Source organism: Penicillium chermesinum, assembly GCF_028974085.1.
Source record: "Penicillium chermesinum strain IBT 19713 chromosome Unknown utg000009l:1.0-952002.0:1.0-954369.0, whole genome shotgun sequence".
Lineage (NCBI taxonomy): Eukaryota > Fungi > Ascomycota > Eurotiomycetes > Eurotiales > Aspergillaceae > Penicillium > Penicillium chermesinum.
Genome location: NW_026695319.1, coordinates 652,837 through 664,874, shown reverse-complemented (window position 1 = coordinate 664,874; position 12,038 = coordinate 652,837). Strand labels below are relative to the sequence as shown.

Genomic DNA, 12,038 nt, shown 5'->3' with positions numbered 1-12,038 from the left:
AATATGAATGAGAAGGTTCCACCAGAAAATGCCAGGACTCCACTTCCTTCCTGACAAGCAACGATATTCATCTCCCTATCCTATATTGCTAGCGGCGATGCTTTATTGCTCCAGCGTCCGCGGGTCCGCAGAGGTGGCCGAGATGGCGCCGCAGTACTTCGATGTTCTGTGTGGTGCGATCTCCCAGCTCACAATCCCCAATAGCGACATAGGGACGGCACCGCAAAACCCTGCTGATGTGGAGGAATGGGCATTCCAGACCATCCTAGGACTGATCCTGGGTGGGCTTTTGGCCGAGGGGAGTATACGCGAGACGGGCATCTGGATATCGATTGCCTATCGCTTGATACTAGAGCACTGCCCTCCCCATAGCGATGAAAGGGCCCATGACTGGAGGAAGCTCTTCAACGGCGTGCAAATAGTTGACCTCGAGCATGCTTCGCTGCATTTATCCTCTCCAGTGATTCCCATCGAGCCCCCAATTGCATCTCTCCGGACCTCTCACCGTGATCAGCTCTATCGCCTTTCCCGCATGATGCATACTGGATTAGCGCATTTCACGGGTCGGAATTTACCCACCATTTGGTCATGCTTTACAACAGAAGGCCCAATGGTACCCCAAACCGCTACCCACGCTACTGTGTCTTCCTTTACGGCAGTGGACGCTGCGGTGATACGCGACTGGGCGAGACAACTTGACCTGTGGCTCATTGAGTTCACCAAAGCTGCCGACGATGGCCAAATAGATCGAACGATTGTTTTTCGACAGTATGTACTCCATCGCCTAGTGGTTTTGTCGATTTATCATCCGGCCCGTGGATGTGACCTCTACGCGAACAATGTCCCGCCACATGAGCAATTTGAATTGCTTCTTTCTGCACGGGCAACTATCAAGCTCCATCTAAATGACAAAACAATCTGGTCAAACTGGGACCTCGTGATCATTACATGGGCGGCGATGATTGTCTTACAAGGCTTGGAGGGTGGCGTTGGAGAGCCCGATGGTAGGTTTGGAATTCGCCCCTTCGCCGGAACATACCCGTGTAGGCCGAGAGGACTAAGCATTTACAGACTTCACGAACGTCGCATTCCACCTAGAATCTCTTCGTTCGACTTGCGAACCAAGCCCAAGTCTTCGAGGAAAACTGGCTTTGTGCCTTGAACAAGCCATGGAGCAAGTGAACACCCCGAGCCAGCACGAAATGGAGCGTCAGCTGGAGAAAAACGCCCAGATGCCGCTTTTCAATCCAGATGAAGAGTTTTCTATGTTCATCTTCGATCAGCAGAGCTTGGGCCAGATGATGTATCCTTGGCAGATTTAATCACCGATTGTGTGGAGGAAGAGTGGTTTCTGTTGTAGATTCTCTTTTCGCGGTCATTTATTAGCGCACAGTGCGCCGTTTTAGCGCAAAGAGTGTATGATCGTCTTTCTCAATGCAGTCTCTCCATCTTTAACGTACCATTTTTATGGATTAAGTCCCTTTCGTCACAAGGGCGCCCTTTCCACCACCATTAGAGAATGAGGGCGGTGTTGGTTTCGACGTTGGGTCACTTGGATTCTGTATCAGTTTCCGTTTCTTTTTGCTATGTCTCCAATTGTCGTGCGCGACTGTATATTCACAGGTCACTCAATCTGCTTGAGAACTCATGCTGGCACGATCTGCGCGGTTCTCGATCGCGAAGTCAATTCTCCTTTTATCATTGACCTGTGGCCCAAGTATCCAGGGAATATCCTGATCCAAAGTGAAACTCCGGCGAACAGGAATCCACCATCGAGCGGGTACGCCCGGTTGGTTTCCCGGATTGGCGTATCATAGAAATCTGTACGAGTCCGGTAGTTTCGCCGACTTCCCCGGAGAAGATCAACTCGACGGATTCCTGAAGCACGAAGGCCCCACAGGGCTTATCGGCCAACATCTCCACGTCCACATTGTTGGAGCAGCAGTCCTTGAGTCCATGCGGGGAAACCGCCAGGCTGGCTTTTTGCATCGCCGATCGCAACCTCGCTTGGGATCTGTTTCGACAGCAAACGTTGATCCCATGGTTTCCAGGGCACAACCAATCTGCATGTCCTCAGCTTTCCGTAAAACTTTACTGAGTTGGCGGTAGTAGCGATATCCTCTGATCATGTCTTTTCCTGAAACGGTACCAGATTGGAACAACCTCAAAGTCATTCACAAAGGCACACTTCCACCGCGAGCGCACTTCTACAGCTATACCGATGAAGCGAAGGCTCTCACGCTGGATCGCAGCCAAAGCGAATACAGGTCGCTGAACGGGGTATGGAAGTTTAGCCACGATGAGTCCCCACTAGAGGCACCAGAATGGTCGTCAGTCGATCCACGGAGCTGGGAGGAGATCAAAGTGCCAGGAATGTGGCAGCTCCAGGGCTACTCGCATCCTACGTATACGAATGTGAATTACCCCTTCCATGTGAACCCGCCCCAAGTCCCGTTGCTCAACGAGACTGGCTCGTATTGGAGGCAATTTGTTACCCCACCATCTTGGTCCGGCCAGCAGATCCGCCTTCGTTTTGAAGGGGTCGATAGTGCATTCCATCTTTGGATCAACGAGAAGCCGGTCGGGTACTCTCAAGGCTCCCGGAATCCAAGCGAGTTTGACATTACGACGCAGCTGAACGAGCCTGGTACTCCCAATACAATTGCAGTTCGTGTTTACGAATTCTGCGATGGCTCTTATATTGAGAGGCAAGATCAGTGGCTTCTGAGTGGCATATTCCGAGACGTCGGGTTGTTGGCATTTCCATTAGCTGCAGTGGTCGACTTTGATGCGATTGCTATGTTGAGCGAAGACCTTACCTCTGCCGAATTACTTGTCCGAGTCAAAACTCAAGGGGCTCCAGGTCTGATTCAAGCTAAGTTGTATCGGCCAGGGGGCGGACTCCTGGCTGAATCAACGTTTCCATCGACGAAGAGGAGCAGGATTGCAATTTCGGGAAACGATCTCAAGCTCTGGTCGGCGGAGACCCCTGACCTGTACACCTTGCTGATAAGTTTCCAAGATCGCGTTATCCCCCAGCGTATTGGATTCAGACGGATTGAGCAAAAGGACAGCAATTTTCTGGTCAACGGCAAGCCAGTCATTCTATATGGAATGAACCGTCATGAGCACCATCATCTCTACGGCCGCGCTGTGCCGTATGAGAACATGCGAGCGGACCTCATTCTCATGAAGCAACATAATATCAACGCCTTGCGCTGTGCTCACCAGCCTAATGACCCAAGGCTATATGAGGTTTGTGATGAGCTTGGCCTATATGTGATAGCGGAGGCAGATCTCGAGACACACGGCTTTGATCCGGTTGAGCGATCAAATATCGACAACCAACATCTCATGAGTGAGTACGAGATCCAGGAAATGTCATACAAAATGGCCAAGAAATGGACTTCAGACAATCCTGAGTGGAAGGACGCTTATATGGATCGGGCCATTGAGCTTGTGCAGCGGTTCAAGAACTATGCGTGCATCATCTTCTGGTCGTTGGGAAACGAAGCTTTCTACGGGCGAAACCATGCCGCCATGTACAAATGGATCAAAGAAGTCGATCCGACCCGCCTTGTTCACTATGAAGGTGATAGGGACGCGGTCACCGCAGATTTGTACTCCACCATGTACTGGAGTATCGATGCCTTGAAGAAACATATTGGTGAGAAGACGGACAAGCCATTGATTCAATGCGAATATGGTCATGCTAGTGAGCCACAGACACAAATACCCCATCAGGGATATATGCTCACAAAGTTTCCTTAGTGGGCAATGGTCCCGGCGGCTTGCAGGAGTATATCAAGACATACCGAACGGAGAAGCTGCTCCAAGGCGGCTTCATCTGGGAATGGTGTAATCATGGGCTACTGAAGAGAGACAGCGACGTTTCCTTCTATGCCTACGGTGGTGATTACGGCGATCAACCGAATGATGCTGACTTTATTCTTGACGGAATGGTATTCTCGGATCACACTCCTACACCAGGCCTCCTAGAATACAAAAAGGCTATTGAGCCTATCACAGTCTCCCGCGACGGTCAACAGCTCGAAATAACAAATCATTATGATTTTCTTACCCTTGAACACCTGTCCGTGTCGTGGCATCTTGTCAAACAGACAGGGAACACAAATCCCCAAGCATGGGATCTACCTCGAATACCTGCCGGAGCGTCTCGCAAGTGCGATCTCCCACGAGGAGTAGCGTTTGGATCAGAGCCCAAATGGCTGCATATTGGCTTCCATCTCAAAGAAACCACTGCTTGGGCATCGAAAGGACATGAAATCGCATGGGCCCAGATTCCCTTGTTTGACGAAGCAGGGCCGATTACTATTGGGAAGCCTCTGTCGCTTCAGCCACTGTCAATTAGCCAAAAGCTCGGTCGCTTGTATATAGCGTCAAAGGACATGGAAACGCAATACACATATGATCTAGTCCGGGGCAATTTAGCATGGTCTACCAACGGCGGAAGCGTATTCCACAGTGGACCACAGCTCGGGATTTACCGCGCCCTGACGCAGAACGATCTCGGGCCTGAGGGACCATGCGTCGAGTGGGATCGGTTCCGTGTTGGGAGTACACGCATGCTGGTTCAATCCGCAGCGTGGCACCTCAATGAAGCCGGCAATGTGATTATCGAGACCCAAGTCCGGGTCGCTCCAACAGTGCTTGAGTGGGCAGTCGAAGCAGCCCTTCGGTACACACTTACCGAGTCTTCTTTGGAAATACACGTGAAAGGAGGTTTCATTGGGACCTACCCAAAGTACATTCCCAGGCTCGGCTTCACGCTCCGCTTGCCCCATCACTACAATGCCGCGACATGGTTTGGCCGAGGGCCTGGCGAGTCTTACCGAGATAAAAAGTCCGCTGCGCGGTTTGGGGTGTATACCTCGAGCGTCGATGATGGCTTGCAGACTCCCTACGAATGGCCTCAGGAGAATGGTAACCGTGTTGATACACGCTGGGTGCGGGTGCATGCATCGTCTACCGCCGAGCCTTCACCCAGTGCAGAAATCAGACCCCCGCAAATTGGGATCCTAATGGACGCTCCTTTCAGTTTTTCGCTCCGGAAATATTCGATGGCTGAACTAGATCGTGCGAAACATCCTTTCGAATTATCCGGGTTACAGGGGGAAACCGAGCTGACTATCGACTTTGCTCATCATGGTATCGGCACGGCAAGTTGTGGACCGGGCCCCTTTGCAGGGCATAGATTGGAGGCTGGGCCGTTTGAATTTACTGTTGCATTCACCCTATCAGCTTAGTGTTCCAGACTTGGACTTAAACGCGAGAACCTTTCTAATTTCCAGTTCTATTTTCTTGCTTTCATTATAGTTTAGTGGGAGATGTGATGGGTTACAGGGCCGATTGTAGGTGGTTTTCCTTGGGCGAAAATCTTCTGGCCTCCGTCAGCACACCGAATTCTGTTAACAGCGAGGTAATACCAGTAGGGATGCGTTTTATTCACAAATAAAGATAGTATAGAATTGATCGAATTTCATATTCGAATCGAAGGTTCTCTATGAATCGTCATCTCATACATCCCAAGAATACCTATTCAACGATTGGAACGCACTGATCTGGTCTCACTGGTGCCACGGGTCACTTGTCCTGCGGGTCCCAATGATTGGGTAAGTCGAGGTAGCCCAGAACAGACATGCAGGCATCTTTTCATCACCGGTGGCAAAAAGCCGGGGAAATCCTTGTTGTTTAGCCCTCAAAGTTGATGCTAAAGCGATGGGTACTGGTCGGGTATACGGATTTAGCCCAATAGTGGGCCCTTGCACCCAACAGACATCGACTCGCCCTTCCTTTCAAGTCAATTTCCGAAACAAGATTCACTGCCCAAAACTTATTCCAAGGTTGAGATTAGCACTATTAGCTCATATGACATGACGATATCGTTATGCACGTCCTGCCCAGCAGCTGGAATGACCAGACAGGCCTAGCCTCACCAGCTGGGCATGCCCGCTGCCACAAGTACGTAATCAAGTCTGATACTATAATATAAAAGCCATGCGAATGAGATTCCTCCCAGCTATTCGGCTAAAAGAATTCCTAGTAATTGATTATACAAATCCCCTTGCCAGCATGAGCAGCCGCAGCCGAATCTCCCTACCGCCAACCTTCCGCCCTCCCGTTTTTATGCGCCACGAGTACCTACGATGGAGGGCGCAAGACAGAATCGCCTCACAACTCGGCTTTCGTCGACCGAAACGGCCATCGGAGAACCTATTGCTAGGGTGGTATGATTCGGACGATGACCTGTCAGACGCCGAGCCAGAATACTACTACCGCTCTACATCGATCTCCGAGTTCTCATATGACTTGGGTCCAGGTTCTGAGTCTGGCATGGACCCCAATTCTGAAGCAGAGCCTGCCGCTAAGGACAAACCTGAACCTGAGCCTGAGCCTGAACCTGGAGCTGGAGCAGAGACTGGGTCAGAGGCAGAGCCTGAGCCTACAGCCCCTATGAGGCGTCGGAAGAGAAGATCATCTACTCGGGGACACAGTCCACGGCCACTTCCACCTCCTGAGTATATCATTGAGCTTCCTGTTTCAGACAAGCAAGCGGGCCCCGTGATTGTTATAAAGAAATTTCGAAAGGAGGAGCCAGAAGAACCACTGGCCGAGGAACCAGAGACGCCGTCAACACCGGAAGCACCGCAATTACTACTACCACCTGCGCCATCACCGCCTCCTGTCAATAAGCCTTCGAAGTCACGGAAGAAAAAATAACTCAAACGTCCCTGAAAGCCGAGACAAGTGAGGGTGCACACTGTTCACATCATTTGTTGCGAACAGTCAAGGACAGCAATAAAATAAGCGAAAAGCAATAAAAAAACATCGTTCCTGCAGTACTCTTCATCAATTCGTCCAATCCTAAGCCGAGGTTCATGATTATATGCTGAAGCCGCTTGATCTAACTCCGAAGATGTAAGCTCTTCGATATCGACGGGCGTAGCTTGGAGATTCTGTAAATGCCCGTACGTCCGCGTCGGCTTCTTTAAAGATGCCTTCCCTCTCTGCGGCAACGTGATCTTGTACCAGTTTTTTTAGGGGGCTTCGGCATCGAATCTTTGAGCAACATGCGCAAAACGGAGTGCAATGCCCAGTCGTGCCCGAAGCACAGCATCCACACCCTCTTCCACAGCAGCCGCCTCTTCCAGCACAGTGATACACAAGATCTGGATGAAGATACCATTTTGGATTTTGTCGCATCCAATGATATGCTCTTGCAATAGGCCCAGGTGGCAGCTTGGCTTTTTGTAAGAATAGCTCACGTGTGGTCACCTCGTGTAACTGTCGCAACATAAGATGAAGTATATCAAGGTTTTTGATATCTTTTCTCTCAAACATACAGCCATCCGGTGGCCCTGCCTTCACCAGTTTCAGCTGTTCACAGACGAATTCATCGGCTTGGAGGAAGCATCGATGCTTGTATTCAACGCAGATGGTCTCATCGCAAATATCATCAAATTTCTTTTGGCTTTCGAGCCTGTCATCAGATCCCAGATATTCGAGGGCGACAGATAATCTGAACCTTTGCAGAAGGTCGAAATTGCGACACAACATCAACATGACATCGATGCGCTCATAGAGCGGGATGAGCCACCTTGCCATTTTCAACCACGCCCCGATGAAAATGATTCAAAACAGATACTATCGGAGGGCTTTCTTCTTATGTTGTGTTGGCTGATGGAGGCTTGGAAATAAAAAGATTGTTAAAGACTACAAGGGGATCTTCGACGTCTTAGGCTACGTCACCTCGCCGCTTCCAATATGGCCAATCGGTCAACCGTCGGTACCAAACGAGGTAAATCCCAATGCTCCGAGTTCATTCAGGACATGAACTTTCATCCGAGCAAATGCTTCTCTCCAAAATAGTTCGTGTCCAATGGTTAGAGGCCGAAACCACCTAAGGACCGACGGCCGCCATTACTGAGCTGAAGATCAGGAAAACGCATTGGTACGGGACTTGTTTTTCGATTCGCGGAGTACCGAGATGAGCCCAAAGCGAGATCAAGTCGAGTTTCCTTTTACCAAGCAGATTTGCAGAATTCTCGCCAAGTTTGAGAGTAAACGTATTTAGCAAAGACGAAAGGAAAGGAGAAGCATACCTCAAAATCCAAAATTTCAGTTATTCCGTCTAACGGAACTGCATGGCTCTTCAGCATCAGAACTACCGATTTGGAGTGTTCGCATAATGTATAGATCAAACACAAAGCTTACAGGATTGGATTAGGAAGGAACTGAATTCAAAGTAAACCCAAGCACAGAGTTTACTGAAATGGATTAGGAAGGAACTGAATTCAAAGTAAACCCAAACACAGATGTTACTGAAATGGATTAGGAAGGAACTGAATTCAAAGTAAACCCAAACACAGATGTTACTGAAATGGATTAGGAAGGATCTGAATTCAAGGCATGATTAAACTTGTTTCAAAGACTCGGATAGCCCCCAATGGCGCCTTCCATTTCCATATAGTTTCGCTCTTGCGTGCGTGATCTAGAGTGTCGTAGTTGCCGTAATTGGACTTAAAAAGGACATAAAGACAGCCTTCCCCCCCTCCCGCGAAGTCCTTCTTTTCCCTCAATTTCTCACTAAGTCCCAGAACACGCTTTGCCCGTCCCCCCCCAACCAAAATGAACGCGGGCACGATAGTGTCCATTACTTTCGGTGTTGTGTCTGGGTTGGTCTTGTTGGTGACAGTGTGGATAGAGTGCTGGCGGCGCCGGTAAGATTGCTCTAGCAAGTGTCTGCTAGTGTTCACGAAACAACGCTAACGCACAGAGCAAGCCGCCTACTCACCATCCGAGATGCTGGTGGTAATGTAGCCACACTCGCTCGCTTGATTTGGTTGGACCAGAGCACCGGCCCGCGTAAGAACCCACTTTACTAGTCTTTACAAGACTTAAGGTTACTGATCAGCTTGTGTTAGGAAACCCCCTCCGCCGAAGATCCCCCGTGGAGATGACAGTGTTCCTCCAGAGTAGCAATCTGGAGGAACAACCCTTATCGTCGGAGTATGAGATTGACGACGGGACTGCTGAGGCCGCCGCTGCGACGCCTCGCTCTAGGACTGACGCTACGATGTCCGGAGCTCGTGCAGAACCGACGTCTGTTGGGGGTGACGCTATGAGCCCCCATTCTCAGGTTGACAGAGAGACTGCACAGGCCGCCGCTGCGACGCCTTCGGGCTCTGGGACTGACGCTATGATGTCCGGAGCCCTTGCAGACTCGACGTCTGTTAGGGGTGACGATACGATCCCCGCCCCTGTGACCGACGCTATGAAGTCCAGGGACTCCAAGGATGAGGGTAGTTGGGCCGCAGCTTGGAGAATGGCTTCCGATATGTGGCCCTCCAAGTATTGGAACCCCTTCCAGTGGGGTTCCAACCCATCGACTGACGCTACGACGTCGATTCCGCTTGTGGACGTCGCCCATTCGACACGTCCCGGCGGCTTTGCTTCGAGCGCCCCGTCGGCCTCGAATCCCCCCACAGGCTGACGCTATGAGGCCTGCTGGGGGTCCCTCGTCCCTTCGGCCCGTAGTACGCACACATACAGTGCCTGCAACGTCCGGCGTGAAGGGATCCTACCCAATCCGCGTGGTGACGATCCCGAAAGGGAGCCGTCTCATCAACCGTGCCGCGTCGGAGCCTGTGTCGCCCATCTCCGAGGGTGGCACAGTGCAAACCTCATGGGTAGGAAGAGTGGCAAAGGGTGTGGCCCAACTGGCAATGGGGTGGTTTTAGGGCCTGGTGCGGTGCGGATTGGTGGTGTGGCCGGGAAGGAGAGCTTCCTTCCCAGGCGTCCCAAAGGTTGTTTTTTTGTTGTTTGTATTTTTATTTTTATTTTTATTTTTTACCCTCTCTCTCTCCCCCTGCTCCGCGCCGCATCATATCGGGGCGCAGCTATTCTTATCCAATCAATTGATAAAGTTGCAGGGGTGTGAAGGGCTAAAGTAAGACTTGATTCAATCTATACTAGGCCACGAACTGTGTTCAATAAACTTAAGGAAAGGAGTTTAATACGCCGGTCCTCCGCTATTAGTACGCCAAGGTCACGTGTCCTACGTGATCAACACCGGGCCCTGGCCCGTGACAGGGGGCCCTTTTCTTGGAACTTTCACTGTTCGTAACCCGTAGCCCTTGCCCCGGCGAGTCGACCGTAATCAAAGATCAGTATTCAAGCTAGAAGAACGAGCATGAGGTAGGCTTCCCAAATGGAATGGATGTGTAGCGTCCGTGGACTTTGCGCCCTTGTTGGGTTGAAATCGGTGTGGTTAAAGTCGGTAGGCCAGTCGTAAGGCCAGTCGTAGAGCAGTGAGTCCAGGGGTATCACGTCAGTTAGCTTCCAAGGTGAGGTTTCCGACAGGTTCCAAATCTGTACTCATCACTTCAAGTCGCGTTCCAACAATCTTTGGGAGATAATTGTCTCATTTTTCGACAACCCTGATGTTACGCACCTGGGAATTCTGACATCGAATCCAAGAGAGCCAGGGAATATTCCAGCCCCTCTTGAAATCAGCGATAACACATCTGAGCCTCGGTCACGCCTTTCCCCGATCGCAAAGTGATGTAAGAGGGAATTTCATGGACAGGCCCACTCGACGCTCCAGGCTCAGTTTGATCGAATCCGCGTAAGCCCTGTAGGCTCCTTCGTATGTGTGATAAGCATGGTTCTGGAGCCAATTTTGCATTGGAGCAAGCTCGACGGCATTAATCCCAGCGGGGAGAAACCTTGTACCAGGATTGGATTCGCGGTGCCTCGGCAATTGAGTTAATTTGGTCTTCCAGGTTGTTCTCAGCGCGAGGCCAGCCTAATGGAACAATTCAACCCATAGGAGGAGCAGAGACAAAATTTCCCGTAGGTCCATGTATGAATGCACCAAGTGAAGGGTCCAAGCTCGCTGACATATTTGGTGGAGTGGAGCGAGGCCGTGCGGAGTATTCCCAAGTTTCGCTTGCGGAGCCCTTCAAACCTCATCACTCCAGTGGGTCTGAGAGCGTTTGAGTTGCACTCAATGAGCTGTTCAGATGGCAAAATTGAACCTGTGATAAGAGTCAATTACGTGGGCGTTTCAAATGGGAGCCAATCAATACCAGAGAGGAGCGCCAGCAGCGCAGGTAGCGGAAATACCAAAGCTAGAGAGGGAAGAAGAAGAGAAAGAACAATACCAAGTGTCAATGACACTCCTGCCTGTCGATGGCGGAGTGGAACGGCAACGACGCTGGAAGTCGAGGTACTATAAATAGAGAGGTCGCTGAGTTGTGATGCTGAGGACAATGAGGTGGTGAGACGCCACGGAGATGGTCTGGATCGAAAGCAAATCATGAGGTGAGAGGTCAAAGAGGGAACATTAAAAAGAAAAGAAAATAAATAAGGAAAAAATAAATAAATATAAACATGAAGCAGATAATGATGTCAAGGAACAATGGGATTCGACGGCGTTTCGCCATCGAAGCGAAGTTGAAGGCCAGTCATGAAGAAGTCCATAGATTTCCGATACGTCTGCACAGTCCGGTTATTGAGAAGGAGTAGGGTATGACAGGTGAGGCTGATGATCTGGCCGCAGTGGGAAGCCCTCTGCATTAATCTTATCCCATGTTTCAGTATGCCTAGATAGTTTACGTATATTTTCCCTCCCTTAACCAAAAGAACTCGACGATGCTTCCAGTGTTACGGCAGTGACCTCCTGTTGTTCATCGTCGACCAACAAGGACGGCGAATACAAATCAACCTTGCAACACTTCCAAGGTTTCGAGAGAAGCACTTACATGATCGGAAATGTCGTTTATCTTGTGAGGACCTCCTACTTGAAATACATCTTCGCAGACGCAGAAGATGTTTATCGCCTTTTTTACAGACTTGTCCTCCTCACTCCTGGTTAGAGAGCACTGGGTAGCAGAATGGTTAGCTACTGTATAGGGTAATCAAGCAGATGCTCCAGTACATACGACCATAGGGTGTGGAGAACAGGGCTTCCCGTCCGCTCAGCCGTACTTAAGCCACACGCCGGTCAGTTAGTA

The 12,038-nt window shown here is 50.3% G+C and overlaps 6 protein-coding genes across 6 annotated transcripts; 4 read left to right on the top strand and 2 right to left on the bottom strand.

Annotated features, from left to right (window-relative positions):
- Positions 1-28: 28 nt before the first annotated feature.
- On the top strand, positions 29-1,162 carry N7468_010686 (fungal transcriptional regulatory protein; the record flags this gene model as incomplete). The annotated part of the gene is made up of 1 exon (XM_058479981.1): positions 29-1,162. The coding sequence occupies one exon, from the start codon at positions 29-31 to the stop codon at positions 1,160-1,162; it is 1,134 nt and encodes a 377-aa protein (XP_058325504.1).
- A 536-nt stretch (positions 1,163-1,698) lies between these two features.
- N7468_010685 (uncharacterized protein) lies at positions 1,699-1,989 on the bottom strand (the record flags this gene model as incomplete). Its single annotated transcript, XM_058479980.1, has 1 exon — positions 1,699-1,989. One exon carries the CDS (start codon positions 1,987-1,989, stop codon positions 1,699-1,701), a length of 291 nt encoding a protein of 96 aa, XP_058325503.1.
- A 138-nt stretch (positions 1,990-2,127) lies between these two features.
- N7468_010684 (putative beta-galactosidase) lies at positions 2,128-5,267 on the top strand (the record flags this gene model as incomplete). The annotated part of the gene is made up of 2 exons (XM_058479979.1): positions 2,128-3,715; positions 3,772-5,267. 2 exons carry the CDS (start codon positions 2,128-2,130, stop codon positions 5,265-5,267), a joined length of 3,084 nt encoding a protein of 1,027 aa, XP_058325502.1.
- Positions 5,268-6,093: 826 nt separating this feature from the next.
- N7468_010683 (uncharacterized protein) lies at positions 6,094-6,741 on the top strand (the record flags this gene model as incomplete). Its single annotated transcript, XM_058479978.1, has 1 exon — positions 6,094-6,741. One exon carries the CDS (start codon positions 6,094-6,096, stop codon positions 6,739-6,741), a length of 648 nt encoding a protein of 215 aa, XP_058325501.1.
- A 317-nt stretch (positions 6,742-7,058) lies between these two features.
- Positions 7,059-7,626, bottom strand: N7468_010682 (uncharacterized protein; the record flags this gene model as incomplete). The annotated part of the gene is made up of 2 exons (XM_058479977.1): positions 7,059-7,237; positions 7,287-7,626. 2 exons carry the CDS (start codon positions 7,624-7,626, stop codon positions 7,059-7,061), a joined length of 519 nt encoding a protein of 172 aa, XP_058325500.1.
- Positions 7,627-8,977: 1,351 nt separating this feature from the next.
- Positions 8,978-9,514, top strand: N7468_010681 (uncharacterized protein; the record flags this gene model as incomplete). The annotated part of the gene is made up of 1 exon (XM_058479976.1): positions 8,978-9,514. The coding sequence occupies one exon, from the start codon at positions 8,978-8,980 to the stop codon at positions 9,512-9,514; it is 537 nt and encodes a 178-aa protein (XP_058325499.1).
- Positions 9,515-12,038: the final 2,524 nt, after the last annotated feature.